We start from the raw sequence: 20,695 nt of genomic DNA, 5'->3' as shown, positions 1-20,695 counted from the left end.
ACCAGGTGTTTCTGTCTGGATTTGATAATAGTTGAGCCAATTATAATCTGCAAATAAATAACAAAGAATTTCAAAACATTACTAAGGCTATCCCTCAAAACATTCTATGTACAGCATATAATCTTTTTCAAAACCCTGACTATAGATCCCCTGACCTCTCTGAACTCTTGGTAAATGGGCATAACATTACAGCTAACAGTCTAAAAACCTCCCAAATTAGGGAATTATTTACTAATGTTTTTTTCCCTTATAGATCCAATCCAAATTCCATCTCACATCTGTTCTCCGGTGATCAAAAGAAAGAGATCAGAAAAAATTACCTAAAACTTCCCATTCCTCCCAAAGCTAAGGAGGTCCAATACAAAATCCCTTCTGGTATTTACCCTTCCAAAGAATTTCTCAGATGTCGCTTTGCTATTGATAATAATTCTTGCTCTTTTTGTGATGGGGATATTGAATCAACAGAACATTTATTTTATAATTGTATTTTCTGTAAAGCCCTGTGGAACGATGTGCACTACTGGCTCTTTCCAAAGATTCCAAACTTACTTGAATTTTCTAAAAATGATATTATCTTTGGTTCTCTAAGAAAAGAAAAGAAGCTTGAAAATGTTCTAAATGTAATAATTATTATGGGAAAATTCTTCATTCACAAATGTCGTTTTCTGAAAATAAAGCCGTCCTTTTTTACTTTTCACAAAGAACTCTGCCTCTTCCTCTCATCTGTTAAATTTATGGACAACAAGCTCTGGTTCTGAATCATGTGATTATTGAACTAGATCTGCTAGAAATCCCCTAAGGTATAACGTTTTTTGTTTTTTTGTTTATTTGTTTTTTTATTCTGTTTTTATTTATTTATTTATTTGTTGTTGTTTGTACTTCCTGTTCATTATCTATCTTCTATATGTTGGAATTCAGCCTGTTCTGATACTATTTCGTGTTGGGAAAATAGAATCTTTGTAGAGATTGCCATAATTGTTGTACATTTCTGTGAAAATAAATAAATAAATTTGATAATAGTTGACCTTTGACCCATTTCAGGATAAACCGGTTTTCCAGACACCTAATTGTACGTAAGAGGTTACACAAACATGGCGATGTCCTATTAATAAAATAATTAATGCAATTAATTAACATTAAATATAGTGGCGTGGTTGTTTGTGTGTCTGAGAGGGGTTACTTGAACCGGAAGTAATAAAACGACTCTAAAATATAAATAATATATAATAATATAATAATGCATTCATAATATAACATAAGCATATAGAGTTTATGTATGAGATTGTTAAACTTGGAATGAGATTAAATTTAAAATATATATTACGTAATTACGTATTCTGCGCGCTCTGCGCGAGTCCACCGGGCAAGCAGGTGCAACCGACACCTCCGGCACACCAACATTGGTTGCAAGAAGCATAGAGGTTCCTCGTGCCCGTTTGGTCTCGAGCCACACGAAGTAAGATGGAGATGTCGGGAGCCGCTGGTTTCTTCCTGTATTTCGCCTTCGGAAGCAACTTATTGAAAGAAAGGCTACAGCTGGCTAACCCGTCGGCGACATTTTATAAGACCGGTCGCCTGAAGGTGTGTACAATAAAAACAGCTTTATTATTATTGTATTTAGTCTTTTAGATATTATGAGAGATTCGGGGACCATGAAACGGCTTGTTTGGTTGCATTAAATATAAACATATTTTTAGCTCGGTTGTGCGGTGTGTTAAATTGTTAACGTATTAATCTCGGTCTTAACTGTTCTAGTGGTTAATACGAACACCTCCAAGTTCACAGTGTAGTGATTTTGACATCACCTTCGTTCCCTGGCAACGTGAACGCAGCTGGACCTCGGGTATTTTAGCCAGAGGTGTCGTCCAAAAAGTGATTTGTGCGTCTATAACCTGTCCAAAATGTTTCACGAATGATATCAAATCAGTATTAGGTAGAAGGTACAATCAGGTGTTTTTCCAGTGTGAGGTTAATATAGCCTCAATTTATCAATTTAATCTGTCTTTTTTACATTATTTTTTAAAGAGATATGGACACAAGGGAATCGGAAATTGCAATAATTGTAGTATATGTGTGTATAAAAAAAGAACTAGATTGATTATAATGTAGGACGCAGAGTAGGTACAATAATGCTGAGTCATAAGGGCATTTATCAACATAAGCAAAAATATTACATGTAATAAAGACAAAGAAACATTGGAAATCACTTTTTGGCTCAGCAATAATAAAAAGTAGAAAAAATTAATAAACTTAAGCTTAACTTGGAAAACTAACTAAATAATAATAAGTAATAATACAGAAAGCATAGTGGAAAATATCCCTAGTTTGAGTAGTTTGTAGTTTGGTAAAAATCTATATTCACACCTTGCCCGATGAGACTTCGGATGTCAACAAGACTGTGAGCCAACTGCTTTGAAAAAGTTGTTTTTATTCTGTTTATCCAGCACATGCCCTTCATATGCTGGAGGACTAAAACTGACACTGAAACTAATAAAAAATAATAATAATAAACTGAATAAAAATTCAAATGAATTAGAAAATTCAAAACTATAGGAAATTGATGAGCTCATAATAAAATCAAAAACTATATACACTAGCTGTAAACAGTAGCAGTCCTTCCTTTTTGTTTATATGGAAAATTAAACAGTACAGTTATCGTAAATCATACCAAAATTTTAAATGTGGTTTATATAATTGATTTGACTGGTTGCCGATGAAGCTGAGTTCATCTGAGAGTTGCACCTCCCCTGTTTGTGTCAGATCATTAGCTAGCAAAAACAAATTTAAACATTAACCACGTTTGTACCAAGAGGGAGATATTTACTAGTTATTTTCAACCCTCCTTTGTCAACGAGTGGTTTAAATGACAATTTATTATTTCTCAAAAGTCTTGAAGGAATGAAGGATATGGAAAACAACTGAGTCAGCCCCCTCCTGCATTAGCATCTTAGATTGGCCAAATAAAGGTTGCTGCTCTACCTCCTCTGATGTGCCAGCTGTAATAACAGGACTCGGGTGTACTGCAGTTTGACTCTGGTATAACAGCAAAACAAGCTCACGGGAGGGGGGGGGGGGGGGGGGGGGGGGGCACTGCTGAAATCACAAACAACACCCTTCTTACATTATAACAGTAAAACAAAGAGACTTGGTTGAAATGCTGTTACTTTGTATCCAGCTGCAGATAATGTTAAAGGTAAGAAAAGTGTTTCCCACTCAGATGAAGAGCATTAGAAGTAGCAAATCTCCACATAATGACTGGCATTGTTCTGTGTGTGTGTGTGTATAGGACTACAAACTGAACTTTGGCCTGTGGAAAGAACACATAGACAATGCTTGGCACGGTGGCGTGGCAACCATTGAGTCGTATCCAGGCGCAGAAGTGTGGGGGGTCATCTGGACTTTGAACAACGAACACCTCTCAAGCCTTGATGAGTGAGAGCCACACATGAACACGCAGCTATTGGTCCATTTCTGAGTTAATTTGTGTACTTTTAACCAACTGTTTTGTTTTTTAAATTTTTGTTCTTCTTTAGCCAGGAAGCAGTGAAGGCTGGTGTATACTCTCCACTGGAGGTCTCAGTGGAGACTGATAACGGGACCGTGCTCTGCAGGACGTATCAGATGAACAACTTCCACGCCTGTCCTCCCTCGCCACAATACAAACAGGTGCAAGGAAAACACCCTGATTCTTAGAGTATGCAATGAAATAAGATACACTCACCCACCACTTTATTAGGTACACCTTACTAGCGCCAGGTTGGACCATCCTTTTTTTCTTCAGAGCTGCTTTAATTATTCATAGCACAGATTCAACAAGGTGCTGGAAACATTCATCAGAGATTTTACTCTATATTGACAGGACAGCATCACACAGTTGCTGCACATTTGTCAGCTGCACATCCAAAAGGTGCATTACTGGACTGAGATCTGGTGACTGTGGATGTCATTTGAGTGGACATGATTTGAGCTTTGTGACGTGGTGTCTTATCCTACTGGAAGCTGCCATCAGAAGATGGCTGCAGTGTGGTTATAAAGGCGACATACTCAGGCAGCAATATTCAGGTAGGCTGTAGCATTACACAATGCTCAGTAGAGGCCAAAGTGTGCAAAGAAAATAGCCCCCACTCCCTTAGTACCAGCGTGAACTGTTGAAACAAGGCTGGATGGATCCATGCTTTCATGTTGTTTACATTAATTTTTCATCCTACCATCTGAACACTGCAGCAGAACTCCAGACTGATCAGACCAAGCCACAGTTTTCCCAGCCTTCTGTTGTTCAACTCATTAAGTTTAATTTTCCTCATTCTCCTCTGACCTCTACAAGATATTTTCACACAGAGAGTCTCAATTTCTTCTTTTGCAGAATATGCTCTGTAAACTCTAGAGATGCTTGTGTGGGAAAATCGCAGATCAGCAGACCATCTGTCACCAACACGACACGTTCAGAGTCACTTAAATCACCTATATTTCCTGTTCTGATCTTCAACCATGTCTACATCTGTAAAAGCACAGAGTTGCTTCCATGAGATTGGTGGGCGATTAGAGATTGCACTAACTAGCAGCTGAACATGTGTACCTAATAAAGTGGCCAGGGAGTGTTACTGTACATTGCAACACAAATCTCTCTTTTTTTTTAAAAAAAAAAACAAAAAACAAAACGTAATATTTAACATAATATCTGCTCATGTATGCATCACGCTGTGCCTCACGTAAGGTGGTGTGTCTGGGCGCGGAGCAGCACGGACTCCCCGTAGAGTACAAGAAGAGCCTGGAGGCCGTTCAAACCAACAACTACAGCGGCCCCTCGATCCTGGACCAAATCCCAACGATCACGAACCTGAGATTAAACAGTTCAAATTCAGGTTCCTGAACTTGGAAATGAAAGTGAGCAGAAATGCACCAGAATGAGATATAAAGCAGCTAATTGGTGGAGGAACTGTGGTGAGGAAGTTATCGCTTTTTTGTTTTCTTTTTTTGCAGATTATGGACCTTTTAACCTCAAACATGATTATAAATGATTACCATTATATAACAAGATTGAGACTGAGATATAATTAACAGGACAGGGAAAAATGTTTTTTGTTTCACAAATAACTCTCATGTTATGAAAGTGGCACCACTGTGTGGACAGAACTTAATAATGCATGCAATTTAATAACGAGACGTTTGGCTGAGCCCAGCACAAACCACGTCTTAATCACCGCTGAGCAAATAGATTGTGTTGAAAAATGTGTTTCATTTCAAAGACTAAAAATATGCAGCGCAGACACTTGTTACCACAGTGTTCCTCTGGGGTATATTAAACACTGATGACACACCCTTAAGACTCTAAACTTGTCCGCCTTTTATTACACATAATGCACTGCCTGTATTATGACTTTAAACCAGTTTGTTCACTTCTGTGAAAAAAGGAAAAGAAAGAGGGGCCTGCAGTTTGTAATTACACACAGGGGGGAAAAAAGGAAAATAAAAACATACCTTGGGATGCTTTAACACAGCTTAATTAAAAATTACATTTTTATTACAAAATGAAAATAAAAATGGACCATTCGTGTAAAAGGAAACCATGTTATTTTGTTTACACCACAGTGGCTTTGGACAGTGTATTTATTTTAACGCCTCCCAATATTTCAATATATTTATACTCTTGGACTTATAGAAAATACAAGTATATAGAAAACAAAACAGAAAACCGATGCGGGGAACACCCAATAACACGTTCTAGGTTCTGCTGAATCTCCCGAACAATTTCCTCAAATCTGAGGAAATGCGCAGACTTCACAATGGCACAAATTATAATCTAATCTGAAAGTAAAACAAAGGCTCATGCGGGGAACATGGCCAACAGCAAGTTCAGAACTCAAAACACTTATACATTCTTTAAAAGATTAACTTCCACACTGTGAGATGAGCATTCATCTCAGTAGGTCCACATGAGCTGGTGAGCTGGGCGAGAAAAAAAATTGAAAATAAAAAAGATAGTAATCTCCTTAAACTGTATAAATGTTGAGGGACAAGTGGAGTGAGTAATCTTAAAAGATCCAGTGGCAGAAATCAAAAGGCAAAGGTGAGAACCGGTTAAAACAAACAAACAAACAAACAAACATGGAAAGGGAAAACTTGGTTTGATCAGCTTGTTTGTGTTGCGGTGTGCACCAAATACAAATGAACAAAAATAATGATTGCAAAAAGCAGCAAAAAGAGGCAGAAGCACTTAAGTCGAAACCATTGTGGAAAGAGATATCGTATCTAGCTAAATGCAATGTATCAGACAATACACTTGGACCTGCTTTCCCACAAGGCTTTGCATTTCTGTGGAAAAATATGGACCACTGACGAAGTACTGAAGTCAAACGAAGCACTAATAATGAAGGCTACATTAATAAACCACCCTCTGTTACAGGTAAGCTTCTATGTAAGATTATACATCATTCATTTACAATGCTTGATCAACCTCTCAGATGACTGTTAACACAAACGTGGTCATTATTAATGAGCTTATTTTCTTCTTTTAAATGCATTATTTTATTTTTATTTATTTTTTTGCACTTTTTCAGGTTCCACTTTCACGCACTTCTGAGCTCATTCCATCTGCTCCCCACCTGTGACTTTTTCATTTCCACTTTCGTCCATCGGTTCTGGTGCGTCTTCGCCGCTTTCCATCTCCTCTGTCGTGTCAGCTGCTGATTCGGCAGGCTGCTGCTCCGGGATGACCAGGTTGTGCTTGAGTTTGCTCAGTTCGGCCATGTTGAAGCCGAGGAGGATGCCTGCAGTGTTCCTCTTGAGACTCTTCATGCACTTGCTGCGTTTCTTGCTGAAGAGCGCCGCCAGCTCCGCCTTGGTAAGAGACAGCCTCTTGCACAGCTCTTCGGTCTCTGCTTTGGTCGCGTACGGGTTCACGTTGAAGTATTTGGATATGAAGTCTCTACGCTCCTCGCTGCAGCGGCGCTCCGTTGGGGTGGGCTCCAGCAGCAGCTTGACCGCCGTGTCGCTCTGAACTTCGGGCTCTGGCGGAGGCAACAACTTCTCCTGCTCTCGCTTCTTGCGCATGGCTGCCCTGTGTTCTCGCTCTCGTTTGTTGGCCTCGAGGACCTCCCGCCACGCAGCTTCCAGTCTCCTCTTCGACTGCAGCTCTGCTTCGGTTTCCGGAGGCTCTGTGGGGCGCACGATAGGAATCAAGCGAGCTGGAGCAACCCGAGCTGGAGCCACACGAGCTGGAGTCACGCGAGCTGGAGTCAATGTCTGTTTCATAGTCAGCCCTTGTGGTACTTGAAGGAAGTAGAGACCGGAAGCCTGATTGACCTGCTGAGCTGGTTTTGGTGGCGGCTGGGGTGCTGCAGCAGGTGTGGGTGGTTGTTGTGGCTTGGGTGAACAACGACATCGCTGAATGTGGAGCATCACAGCCTGCTGGGTGACCTTTCCTGTGTACACGCCGTTGCAGTATATGCACTTGAAAGCCTCCGTCTTGAGAATAGCGTGGATAGTGGGTGCTACAAAGTGCTTCTGTTTCAGGTGCTGCAAGTAGTCTGACTCCTGCTGAAACTTTTCATCACAAAAGGGACAGTAGGAGCTGTTGACTTTGACGGGTACGGAGCAGATTTCCGGGTGGTTGCTGGGCTGCAACTTAAAGAAAATCAGATCTAGGGAACTTGTGACCAAGGCGAGCTTGACCTCTGCGTCACCAAGGATCTCTCTTGGCGCAGAGGTGTGAACGTCAAAATAAGGGAACAGGATCCCTCCAGCACCCTTTGAGTAGACTCTGTACTTCTGCCTCAGGAAATCACAGTATGCCTTGCTTGTAGGATTGTGCTGCTTTACATGTTCGATGAGCTGTTTGATTGAGAAGAACAAGGCTGAGCAGTACAAGCAATTCAAGCCATGCAGCAGGTGCTGGAAGACGCTCTTTTCTGATAGTAGAATTTTGCAGGTTAGACATTTCACAGTTTTGTCAGGCATTTTTTTCAGGAATGCAGCTCGCGCAGCTACACTTTCTGACTTGGACGAGGAAGATTTTGTCTGGTGGGCGACCTCGGTGTGCATGTCAAAGACATTGGAAGGGAAGAGTTCATTGCAGAGGGGACAGGTTATCCATTTCTTAGTTTGTGGCGTGGAATTTATTTGTTCAACTGACTTGAGGGCAGTACTTGTGCTGTGAGAGACTGGCACTGCTACTTGCAGGGGAGCAAAAGTGTACGTGGGCATTCCGTTCACCTTGTTGCCAGTCGGGATCAGGTGACTCAGCAGAGACTGTGAAGTCAACATAGTACCTTGTAGGCCGATTTGGTTTGTTGCTAAACTGTGTGTAACTGCAGCAGGCTTGGGTACAGTCCCAGGTCCAGCTGCTACGTTCGCCTGCAGTCCCGACTGAAGGAGGATCTGCTGCGCTTGTGGGGTCTGTTGTGCAGGAGCAGGAGCTGAAGGAGGCGCTGAAGCGGGAGTTAAGGTCACTGGCGCCTGTTTTAGAGCAAGATTCGAAACTGTGGGAAGGTGGACCATAGGCGGTCCTTGGGGCAAAGCACTTCGGAGGGCTATCGTGGCACCGGGCTGAAGCAAACCTTTAGCCTCAGCACTAGCTAGCTGCACTAGCGCTGAGGCCTGAGGTGGCAGGAAAGCTTGGTTTGTTCCAGGGCCACAGATCAGAGTGGTACTGTTTGCAGTCCCTTGTACTTGCTGTAATGTCACTACAGTCCCAGCAGGTTGGCCGTTACTTGGCAAGACCAAAGATTTACTATTGAGCATTTGAGGTTGCTGTGGTTTGGGAGCAATACTTGGGAATGTCACAAACACACCATTCCCATTAGGAGTCGGTTTAACAATGTAGTTCTTATTCTCATAAATCAGAACCTGCACTTGTGTGCTTACTGTATAATGTGATGGCTCGATGAGCATGTGATGCAACATTTGGTCTAGAGTTCCAGTGTTCACCTTGCACATCTTGCAGCAATACACTTTGACAGATGAATTCCCCTGAAGGTGCAACCTGTAACCGATGTACTGCTCTGCCAAACTCTCCATGTGCTTCAGAATAATGTGCTTCTTCATTGCAAAGATAGAAGATGTGGGAAACGCACATCTTCGACACTGATACCTCTCGTTTCCACGATGGGTGGGTAAAGATGTTTCCCTCTGCAGCGGTATCTGGGTGTTTGACACAGGGAGTTTGGCGTGGAAGAACAGCATGTGCTTCTTCACAACCTTGGGGTGGCCGATGAAGACGCACTGTGAGCAGGGTGTCAGCGCACAGAAGGACTGGACGTAACCGTGGCAGCGGGAGACATGGCTCCTGAAGTTGTAGATGTTTTGTGAAGAGTACTTGCACAGGCTGCAGCACAGAGATCGAGACCGATACGGCCACTGAGGACGGAGAAAAGACAATGAAAGCGTAAGAGGAGGCAAAAAAAAAGTGCTTTTAAAGAATCCACAGCATGAGAAAAAAATTTTTTTTTTTTTAAATATCAGGTTTACCTTCTTTTGCATTCTGCTGTAGTATCCTTCCGCAAAATCCATCCACTCAGTTTCCTGAAAAGCATCATCTTCATCCGAGTTTTTCTCAGAGTTTTCATTTATTTCCTGCACAGAACACACATATTTCAAATAAAAGTAAAAACACTGTGTGAAACTCCAACTTATCAACTTCCATTTACAGCTGTGTTTAGCGAAGGTTAATTCAGTCTAATGCACTTATGCCAATTCATTATTACCCTGCTCACTTACCCAACACCACAGACATCTCTTGACAGTTATCAGGCCACATCACATCACATCACCCAACCCCACCTGTTGCCATGACAACAACAGAATAACCTAGATATGGTGTCCCCAACCACCAACCCTTCACTTCAGCCTGCATCTCATGTAAAACAAAGTAATACAGACTTTAAAGAAATTTAACTGTATTTATTTAAAAAATAAATAAATAAATAAATAAATAAATAAATAAAAATAAAGCAGACAGAACACAGCTATGACAGATTGTAAGCCTCATGTTCTACACATCTTCCTCCCAGCAACAAAGACAATCTTTACAGTCACTCGAGGTTTTAAGGTGATAAAGATCATTGTCACAAACTGAGCATCTGAAGTGGGAAATGTAGGTTCAGGGCCTCTCACTGAGAGGGTTTTGGCCTTCCCTCCAGTGGAAAACCACAAGAACGGTCATATAAATATTTTTTCAACTGACTTTTTAAAATTTTTTAAAGCAGGCTTTTATTACTTAAATATTTTACTCATCAAATTGCTAAAAAAAACCCCACCAAAATTAACGGATTTGGTTTTAAGGTTAAAACTCAAACTCTTTTTCCTCATCTACAAGCAGACCAATCATGCTCATTTGCATCCTCAAAGACCTTTTTTTACAAAGTTTGTTCTCGAGTTCAAGCGAATCCTTTCAAGTCATTTTAGAGGCAGTTCCCTCAAGACATGTCTGAGGTATCGTGTTCACAAGAATAGGACCGATGGGCAGACGGAAACCTGAAAACATGACACCTCCAGCCAGGCCACTGCCACCAGCTGCAGCAGTTTCTGAGGCCTAAAAACTCTTTAAGAGCTTCTCTGTCCTAAAGCAGCTGTCATTACTTTTTAATAGTTAAAACCTAATTTATAGAATTACACCAGGAACCAAAAATTATATCAGAGTTTGTGTCAGAAAATACGGTGGCCCTGAGGTGCCAAACACACTGCAACTTAAAAAAAAAAACAAAAAAAACAAAAACCCAGCAAATAGAAAAAACGCTGCAAAAGAACACAAAACATAACAGAAGTGTTTCTGTGGAGCCAAAAAAAAAAAATAAAGATGGAAAAGCTGCAGACTTGGCAAGCTAACAGTAAACGGCTAATAGCTTCTTTTTCTTCCTCCTAGCATTATTCCCGCTCTGCGAGGTCCGCTTTTCTGCAAAGCCACCTCCATCTTCTTCACATAGTCTTTAATTCGGTCCATCCATCACCTTTTTGGTCTGCCCCTTGGTCGCTGAGTCTTAGTGCTGTTCTTGTCAACAAGTTTTTGTCACTTCTGACCACGCGTCCATACCATCGCAGTCGTGCTACTTGCTCTTCTCCGTGATTGGTGCGATGCCCAGCCGCTTTCGGATGTTAATGTTCATGAGGTGGTCCCACCGTGTCACGCCCAGGCACCACCAGTAAACGGCTAATAGCAAACATGATTATATGAATCATCCAATTAAAACACACATTACCTGCACCTTTTCACTTCCGTAGATGCTCTGTCAAAGTAAAGCACTTCTTTTGTGTTTTTTGAGATTTTGTTTTATCTAATCCCGTTCTATTTTTTGTGCTTTTGCAGTTTTTTCCCCATTTGCTGTTTTTTTTATAAAGTTGCAGTGCATTGCATCGTCAGAGCAGAGACAAGCAGAGCTACTGAGCTACAAGTGATTCCTTGTGTCAAGGGAGCAGCTGAAGCTAGTTTTGTAAACTGTTACTGCAATAATGGATGCAATTAATAGTTAATACAGTATCTTGATTTTTAACTGTCTAGCCTAGTCAGTGAAAAATGCCCAACTTGTTTAGTATTTAACAAAGCATCATACAGTCTCCCTGTGAGTGCTACTCTTATGTAAATGTGAGATCATGATGATTGGATCCATTTGCACTTTACAGTAGAGCAGGGCGATATGGCCAAAAATATTTATCACGATATATATTTGAAAATTTGCGATAACGATATAATTGACGATATAATTGATGCGAGACAAAATACAACTCCACAACATTACTAGCGCAAAAAGACAACCTTCCATTTATTTTCACTTAAACAGGAAGCTGGTTTTTATGTACATTAAAGCTTTAGAAAAATGTAACAGTGCAAATGCAAATTCCTTGCTGAAAGTTTAACCAAAAGGCATTTCCAGTAGAAATGGGCTGACATATCATGAGCATAACCACGTATAATATGGTTATATGGTTAAAAAGAGGTGCTTTGCAACATTAAACTGCAGTGTGCAGTACGTATTTTTCGGACCATAAGGTGCACGGGATTATAAGGGACATTAAGCGAAACAAAGCAGTCAGATAAATCAAACTTTATTAAACTCATTCTTCTTGCTTCCTCCACTTCTGTACCATTGATTCATTAATGTTGAATTCTCTGGCAGCTGCTCTATTCCCATGTTGTTGCAGTATATTAATGACTAACCTCGTATTGTGGATGGATTATCTCAGTTGTTCTCCTGACTGAAGTTTGGTCCGTTTACAGCATCCTACCATGCGATTGCATTTGTCTCTAACTATCAGGAACTTTAACGTTAACTTTTATAAGTGGAAAAGTGTTAGTGTTCGTCCTCCAGCTTCACTGTTTATGTTATGCTAACATAGCTTTGTCGCTAGCGGTCACGTAGCACATCATTATATACCAGCTAGCCCAACTTCAGTAACCCTACAAACGTCACTGCTGTTTAGTTTCCTGTCTTCATTTATGTTGGAAGTGATAGCAGAGCTGTACGTTTGATTTTTTTCAGAAATCTCTCAGTCAGAACATGCAATATCATGCTTAGGTAACTAGCGAAACTAGCGAGCTAACTTCCGCTAGCTTCCTGCTAACTTCTAACTCCGTTAAATGTAATAAATTTTGTTTTCATGGATGCCTGGAAGTTAAACTTCATAGTTACACCTGGTAAAGCAGCAATGCTGATCGTTTTATTAAAGATGAAAGAATTTAGACAGTTTTTAACTCTACGTGATGCTGCAGTGTTCGTTTGACCTGAAGCATACGGAGTTTAGGACCCAGATTACTCCCAGATTTAAGAGCATCTTAGTCCGACAAATACGACAATAACGATAGCCGCTTGCATGTTCTGCAAAAAAATGTGCTTTGTTGTGTATCTGACGGACAAACACCAAACCAGTTCCACATCACTGAAGTTGCACCATTTTTACAAACCAATTCTGGTTCATCTGTTTCACTCAACAATCGGCCATGTGCGCATGAACACAAAGGCACTGCGCATGCGCGTTTACTCATATTCTATCGCGATATTTCATTTTCCTATCGTTGCCTAACATTATACCGGTATTACCGTGAACGGTATAACATGGCCCAGCCCTACTTTACAGTGTAAAGCAGAATCAGTGATGAGTTTGTGTGGATGCAGCAGAATGGGATGAGTGTTTGGGATTAAAAACCCCATTTGCAAAATATTTTGAGAAGTTGGGACTAAACAACACCCTGTAAACATGTGAGAACTTAGGAGGCAAACAGCTTCATATTTTCCTCATTCTTGCTTGATGCAATATTACCACCTCTTTTTCAACGACGAGTACAAGATCTCTGCAGTGGGTGACATTTCTGGAGCGCAGGCAGGCCATTTTAGCTCCTGAACTCATACTGCAGAGTCATGCTGTTGGAATATATACCTAATGTAGGTTGGCATCATCTTAGTGAAATAAGCAAGAACTTCTCTGAAAAATGCTGTAACCCAAACCTTCTGTACTGTCTGCTGTTTGTTTTGGCTCTCTGATAAGCAACAAGGTCAGCCTAGTTGCGTGTTGACAGTACTTCCTTATGTGAAGAGGATATGAAACTATAGCTGTAACGTACGTGTCCCCACTAAAGTGATGCTCTGTCATTGATAAATCTATATTTTAACATATTATTAATTCAGACAAATTTCCACAACACTGGAAACAAAATAACAACTGTTCATATTCTTGATCACTTGCAAACATGTTGGTTTTCTGCACATTTTTGTGAAGTATACAGACTTGAATATGGTACATTCAGATTTTCCAAAGTAGAACTGCAATACCAATGTGGGCACATTCGAGACAACAAGCTGGGCGTACTAGCTAAAGCTGGGACTATATTTTCTGCAACTGTAAGTCCGCTCGGGTCCCAATGATGTAAATTTAGTGTGAGGGTCCGAGTGGATGACTGCACACCTGGCCGTTTTCTGTAACCTCACTGAATTTACATTGAAATGCACGAACTACGCATGCTCGCCAAACTAGCTGCAAATCTGATGTCTGATTAAACCCACAAATCATTGTTTATCGAAGCTGTATCACACGTAAAAATGTGCACATCAGTCTCAGTTTAAAGAAACTCTCACAAACTCTGCTGATGTGATGCTGCAAGAATTTATAACAAGTGAAGGAGGTGCTATGACACACAATCAGCAGTAGGCAGATGCTTAGACTTCTTTTGGTCTGAAAAATCCCAAGTCACGTTCAGAGTAGGGCTGCCACGATTAGTCGACTAGTCACGATTACGTCGACTATCAAAATAATCGTTTGTGGCAGCCCTAGTTCAGAGTAGGGCTGCCACAAACGATTATTTTGATAGTCGACTAGTCACCGATTATTTTTGCGATTAGTCGACTAATCAGATCATCATCCATTGGACGTAAAAATACAGCTTATTGCACCAGCAGCATCTGCTCTTATATAACTATCATTAGCTTACAGCTTTAAGTGTTTAAGGTCTGTGCTAACTAAAAATAAAGACAAGATGATAGTTAATTGAATTCTAATTAAATGTGCAGATTGTTTCGGTGGAGTTTAATAAACTCAGCCGATTTACTCAGGAACAAATAAAATACTGAAAAAAGCCAAACAATAACATTTTTAAGTTATCTAAGTGACTTGTATATGTTTAACCTGAGTAGGGCGGTGGGTTTGAAAACGATCTGCCGGGAGTCCGGTGCTCTCATGGCCCCCGGCTAGCTATCGAGCTAGTGGGTAACAGACGCCTCCGAAAACGTCGGAGCGCTTTTGAAAATATGTGGTGTCTTGATAAACTGAGCAGATATTTGAGGTTTACACAGCTACATTCTCGCCTGAAAATATGTTAAACGTTTATTTTGTGACCCAGAAAGAATAATAAGAGTAATATTAAAACTAACTAGCTGCCGCCATTGTTGACAACTGCGCTGGGCCGCGCTATGAATTCTGGGACACAGTTTCTTCTTCTTCGGGGTTTAACGGCAGCTGGCATCCTTGTACATGCAGTGCTGCCATCTTCTGTTTCAGTCCGTTATTACACTCTTAAATCCTGCTACTTATTCCTGCTTTTGGGATCTTACAAAGCTTCAAACGACGCGTCGACTATTAAATCAGTCGTCTACGATTTTGATAGTCGACGTAATCGTGACTAGTCGACTAATCGTGGCAGCCCTAGTTCAGAGACATCAGGACAACATAAGACTGAGATTCAGACACATCGTAGATCTACTCGACTTTAACAGCTGTATTGTTTCAGAGACGTCAGTATATTATGTAAGTATTATCCATCACTGACAGAGAATGAAAATAAACAAAATATGTGAAAGCGGAATTTGACAGCTGTGTGCACCAATCTCTGTGCACAAACTACTGTTTATTATCAGTTTGTGTCCTGTGTGTGTGTCCTGTGTGTGTGTCATGTAATGAGCAACAACAGAGCCTGTCCCACCAACACTCCACCTTAACTTCCATTAAAATATCGACAACAGAAAAATGCAAGATTCAGCTCTCAACATTCAGAGGTGACCAGCTTCACACAGCAGAGGTGGGCAACCCTTACCATCAAAAGAAACATTTTTGACCCTCCCTAAATATAACAGCAATGCTACGTGCTTGTTTGTTTTATTTTTCTTTTTGCTAGTTTGTCATCCAGATCAAGCTCACCGAATCTGCTAATACAGTGTAAGACTCTCCACTTTCCTCTGATTGCACCGTATTTGAATTACTGTGCAGAGGTTTGGGGCAATACTTACAAATGTTCGCTATCATCAATCTTTATATTACAAAAAAGGGCCATAAGGATAATCCATAAAACTGGTTACAGAGATCATACAAATCCACTATTCTTAAAATCAAAAATTCTAAAATTCACAGATCTGGTTCATTTTCTCACAGCACAAATTATATATAAAGCAATAAATAACCTGCTTCCTGACAATATTCTAAAAATGTTTTCTAAAAGGGAACGGGGATACAATTTGAGGGGGGAATTAAATTTAAAACATCCTCGTATCCGTACAACATTAAAAAGTTTTTGCATCTCTGTGTGTGGAGTGAAGCTGTGGAACAGACTAAGTATAGATATGAAGCAATGTCCGAGCATGGCACAGTTTAAAAAGCGGTTTAAGGATATGGTTTTTACAGGGTACAGGTAGAGATTTGATAGGGTGTTCTTGTCTAATATTTTCATGTGTGTGCGCATGCACGGGTTTGTTGGTATGGGTAATATATATATATATATATAAATAATTGTAGGTTGTGTATCCTTGAGGTGTTAATGGGGTTATTGAAAATGTGTATATGTGCGTATATACGCATGTATGGATAGATAGAAACATATATGTGTATATATTAAAAAAAAAAATTTACACATAACATATAATGTAATTGCAAGGAGGTATTTCTGTAGTCTATTGATACTAGATAGTGGAAAAGGGGTGGGATTAAATAAGCTTATGCTTCTTCCTGCTCCTTTTTGAACATGGACGTTATTTGGAGTTGTGGTTGCTCGTTTTCCTTTTGTTTGCTTTGTTCATTTGTCTCTTTTAATTCTATTTTTTTATACTTTTTCAACATGTTCAAAATAAAGATTCAATCAATCAATCAATCAAATGTTTCCTCTTTTGGGTTGGAGTCCATAACAAACAGTGGGAAGGGACTTTGAACCCATTTATTTTTCTACATCCATGCCAGGTTCAGCAAAACGTAAGGTGGTGCAGGCTCTGATTTAACTGATTCATTTTTTTGTTTTTTAAAAGGCAGAACATTTTTACAACTGGAAAATGTAAAACATTACTCACAAATACAAGAACTAAAAATGAAAAATAACTACTCCATAATAAAGTCATTTTTTTCCTCCTCTCTCTTTCTTTTGTCTTAGCTGCAGGGAGAGGGAGCCACACGTTTGCCAACCTCGGCTCAAAGCCTAGGCAGGGCACTAACAGCTGTGAGCCAACCCCCTGTGTCTCTGGCATTTCTAATAAATCAATGAGTGAAGAAAATCCACTGAGCACTCCGTCCTCTCTGATCCCGGGCCTCCTTAGGGCAACTATCGCAGCCACAACCAGCGCAAAACCCTTAAGACGCCACATTTTTACGACAATGTAGATGATGAAACACCCAAATGCTGCGGTTTTTACACTGAGGGCCACTATTCTTTTTGAAGAGACTTCTTCTTATACCCAGCCATGTTGCTGAACGGTCACCAATTAAACTAATTAGGTATGTTATGCTTTTATGTTATTTTCAAACAAACATGGGCTAACGCATTTCTGAAAATCAGCATGTTCTGCTTTCTTTCTACTTGAGTTGCTGTTACTAGAGCACAACAGAGTAAACAACACTCAAGCCCAGAGATCTGTCAGATTATTCTCCACGACAGAAACCTACCTTCAGCAGGTTCTGACAGTCTTCCAGGCCGATCTCACTCAAGATGCTCTTCACTGCCTTCCTCGCTTTGCGGATCTTTTCGATATTTCCAACTGGGACCTGATACATGATTCCTCACAAGCCCTTATAAAGGAAAATAAGTTTTCAACTGGTTACAAAGCATTCGCGCTCTTCTATTAATTATAAAATAATTATCAAAATATGCTTTTATTGCATTTATAGTGCAAACATACATCATATTTCTCAGCCTACAAAATTACCATTGTTTTTTAATTGTAGCATCATTAAATTAGTAAAAATATTTTCTGTAGCCCCAAAACAAGTGAATAGTATGGTGAAAAGGTGAACATGGCACACACTGGGCAGAATAACAAAGGTTAGCTGAGGTCAGGTAATGTATGCAGTATTACATCAATAATTTATAACCCTATTATGCCAATAAATAAAACACATAAACAGTAAATGAAGATGGAATAACGGACGGGGTAATAATGATGTAGTTAAATAATCCACTGCAGCATAGTGACAACCTGCCTGTATTTAGTACTGATTGATGAGAATCACAGCATGGCTGAATATGGGTATAATGTCTGCACAGGCTCTGTGGTAACACAAATAAAAGCCGTAACAGTTAGTGTGCATCAGCTGATATCACTCTCAGCATCTGTGCAAAAACACCAGCCGTTCGCCAGTGAGCACTACAAAAAAAGTTATTTTCAGTCAGTTAAAAGTGCGAGATTTAGATCACCTGTAAACTAAAAGCCTGTCCCCCTCACACATGCCATCCATGCTAACACTACAATGTGTCTGCTGGCCGTACTGAAGTCCTAAAAAAGCCCGGGGAGGCACGCTGACAACAAGCCGGTGACTAAGACGGCGAGGGCGCATCCGCCTACACGAGGATGCCCACAGCCTCCTCGCACATATTTACCTCGTCCAATTTTCAGCGTAGATTAACGTTAGTTGTCGCTGTGCCACCACCGACAGAGCTAAGGGTTTTCCCACTTCCACCGGCCCGCAACTGTGTGTGTCAGTGAGCTGCGTCTACTGGCGGTGCTGCGCGCAGACGCTCCCCCGAGCGGCATTCGCTGTCCGTGCACACCGCTCTACGAACACCCTGCTTAAATATGAAACGTGATGTTTGCGAAACCACTCCGGAGACAAGTTATCTTTTTTCTTTTTTGGTCCAGCTTTTGTCCCTTTCTTCCCCCCTATTGAGGAAAAAATGGCGCTTAAGTTCAGGATCTGACGTAGCTGCCTCATTTGCATACAGCACAAACTGACCAATGGGAGCGCTCGCCTGCTAAAACCCGAATAACTTTTTATTCTCTCACTGGAACCCTCAGCCCGGCTCCAGGTTGCCCAGGTGACGCACTCTGTGGTTCACTTTCTGAATTTCATGCCACATCTGACCTGGTGAGCCCACATTTACCATTCCCATCTAATAGCTAGGTAGGGGGCGTGGCTCCTGCGACCCCCCCCCCACAGCAGCAAGTCACGTGATACATGCTCAAGCCCAACCAATGAGGTGTCGAGAAAATGAGCTAAATGGGTGGTCTTTGACGTGTGATGTCATATCATGCTACTTTCCGTACCCAATTACTTTGAGCCACCATTTTGATTGAGGGAGAAAGCGAAATGAGTAGGTTAGATGTCTTTAGGCTAGCAAAAGATTAAGTGTTAGGATTTTTTATTGTGTTTTACAGTTACAACTTGACAAAATGGCTAGTTACCATCATGTGGTAATTTATACCAACTGCGAAATCTTGTTACATATATTTTATAGATAGTTGTAGCTAACTGTAAAAGTTGATTAGAGCAATTTCCAGGTTAACAATTTTACCTTCAGCTTTTCCCGCCTACAGGTAATTCAAGCACAGCTTGAGCGCTGCGTTAACCACCTATCTGACTGTCGCCTGCATGCTAACCTTAACAACCAAGGTCAGTTTAGGCAAAAACTGGATGAAATATAAACAAATCAATAATCTCTTCAACATGTCTGTGAAGGTTCTCAGTCATCCAGGTCATCGTAGTCAAAGGAGCTTACAAAGAAAAGCATCTGGACTTCTTTAAGTTACTTGAAGACGTTTCACCTCTCATCCGAGAAGCTTCTTCAGTTCTAAGGTCAAATGGTGGAGAGTCCCAGATATAAACCTAGTGGGAGTAACCCCCCACAGAGGGACAAAAGGACTCCCTGATGATCCTCTAATCGCCTGAGCCAAGGTGTGAAACTGGGTGTGGGTCCCAATCAGCCAGAGTTTCGGGTGAGTTCATTGTGAAACCTGGCCCCACCTTATCATGCGAATTCCTGAGATCAGATGGCCCAGGATGTGAGTGGGCGTTAAGGCGTCTGGGAAGGGATCTCAAAACTGGATTATAGATGGCAGACAGTTGGTGTCGTAAACCACCGCCTCTGTTCAAAGATGGTCGCTCACAGTGGACATAGATGGCTTCTTTCACTCCTCTTTCAAACCATCTGTCCTCTCTTTCCAAAATGTGAACATTGGCATCCTCGAAAGAGTGTCCTTTATCCTTAAGATGCAGATGGACTGCTGAGTCTTGTCCTGTGGAGGTGGCTCTTCTGTGTTGTGCCATGCGCTTGTGAAGTGGCTGTTTGGTCTCTCCGATGTAGAGGTCTGGGCATTCCTCGCTGCACTGTACAGCCAAGAAAAGAAGTCCAGACGCTTTTCTTTGCAAGCTCCTTTGAATCTCTTCAACAGTCTCTTCTTTGTAATGGCCTGATAACCAACACTTGCATTGCCTGATTTAGGCTCACACCCAAGTCAGATACTGCAAACAGAATGGACACACGAAGTGCCATACTTACACATATAATGACTGTACTCCAATATGTATCTCTAAGGCTAACAGCTAAGTTAGATTAGCATTGTCTCCAACCCAAAGTTAGCGAAGACAAAGATTTCCATTCTTTTTCTTTGCGATTTCCTTTGCTCATACCAACAAAAGGGTGTTCACTTTAGACCAATTAGCAATGGTCCAATCAGAGTTGCTCTATTTGTGCAGTCAGAGTGGATGATGTGAATCGCTCAAGCATATAATTTCAGATCGATCAAGTCTGTGGTAACCTTGAATTTAAGCTATTTTCTCTGCATTGCTGTGTGTATTTTCCCCTTGCAGACCATTTAGGTGCAAGATTTTATTCATTTATTTTTTATTACAATCAGATCCATTGCTGTCAAGCACAATGCCCAATTCATCAATACACACTCCAAACACAATGGAAAGCACTGTGCATGATCCATCTGCTGATCTATTCATCTTTTAAACCAATTAAAATGCAAGCAACACTTCTCTAATGAACACTTGAGGCACATGAGACACTTGATAGGAGCTG

General features: G+C 40.9%; 2 protein-coding genes across 3 annotated transcripts; one reads left to right on the top strand and one right to left on the bottom strand.

Moving 5' to 3' along the window:
• Positions 1 to 1,366: 1,366 nt before the first annotated feature.
• On the top strand, positions 1,367 to 5,363 carry ggcta (gamma-glutamylcyclotransferase a). Of its 2 annotated transcripts, XM_080862292.1 has the most exons (5): positions 1,367 to 1,581; positions 3,287 to 3,432; positions 3,534 to 3,666; positions 4,715 to 4,884; positions 4,981 to 5,363. In XM_080862292.1, exons 1-4 carry the CDS (start codon positions 1,462 to 1,464, stop codon positions 4,868 to 4,870), a joined length of 555 nt encoding a protein of 184 aa, XP_080718418.1. In that variant the 5' UTR covers positions 1,367 to 1,461; the 3' UTR covers positions 4,871 to 4,884; positions 4,981 to 5,363. The 2 variants fall into 2 exon arrangements, with proteins under 2 accessions (XP_080718418.1, XP_080718417.1); XM_080862291.1 differs by having other exon boundaries at positions 4,715 to 5,363.
• A 136-nt stretch (positions 5,364 to 5,499) lies between these two features.
• adnp2b (ADNP homeobox 2b) lies at positions 5,500 to 18,730 on the bottom strand. Its single transcript, XM_080862290.1, has 4 exons — positions 18,272 to 18,730; positions 17,341 to 17,463; positions 9,466 to 9,570; positions 5,500 to 9,354 (listed from the first exon to the last, which is right to left on the bottom strand). Exons 2-4 carry the CDS (start codon positions 17,446 to 17,448, stop codon positions 6,583 to 6,585), a joined length of 2,985 nt encoding a protein of 994 aa, XP_080718416.1. The 5' UTR covers positions 17,449 to 17,463; positions 18,272 to 18,730; the 3' UTR covers positions 5,500 to 6,582.
• Between the last annotated feature and the right edge of the window lie 1,965 nt (positions 18,731 to 20,695).

This window comes from Rhamphochromis sp. 'chilingali' (genome assembly GCF_963969265.1).
Source record: "Rhamphochromis sp. 'chilingali' genome assembly, chromosome: 17".
NCBI lineage: Eukaryota > Metazoa > Chordata > Actinopteri > Cichliformes > Cichlidae > Rhamphochromis > Rhamphochromis sp. 'chilingali'.
The sequence above is the reverse complement of the archived record's forward strand: the minus strand, read 5'-3'. Positions and strand labels throughout refer to the sequence as shown.

Bases quoted from the DNA above. Each gene is read 5' to 3' on its own strand.
- ggcta (XM_080862292.1), top strand. From the start codon at position 1,462: ATGGAGATGTCGGGAGCCGCTGGTTTCTTCCTGTATTTCGCCTTCGGA. The intron at 1,582-3,286 runs GTGTGTACAATA...GTGTGTGTATAG, and splicing joins ATAAGACCGGTCGCCTGAAG to GACTACAAACTGAACTTTGG. The intron at 3,433-3,533 runs GTGAGAGCCACA...GTTCTTCTTTAG, and splicing joins CACCTCTCAAGCCTTGATGA to CCAGGAAGCAGTGAAGGCTG.
- adnp2b (XM_080862290.1), bottom strand. From the start codon at position 17,448: ATGTATCAGGTCCCAGTTGGAAATATCGAAAAGATCCGCAAAGCGAGG. The intron at 9,571-17,340 runs GTAGGTTTCTGT...TGTTCTGTGCAG, and splicing joins ACTGTCAGAACCTGCTGAAG to GAAATAAATGAAAACTCTGA. The intron at 9,355-9,465 runs GTAAACCTGATA...CTCCGTCCTCAG, and splicing joins ACAGCAGAATGCAAAAGAAG to TGGCCGTATCGGTCTCGATC.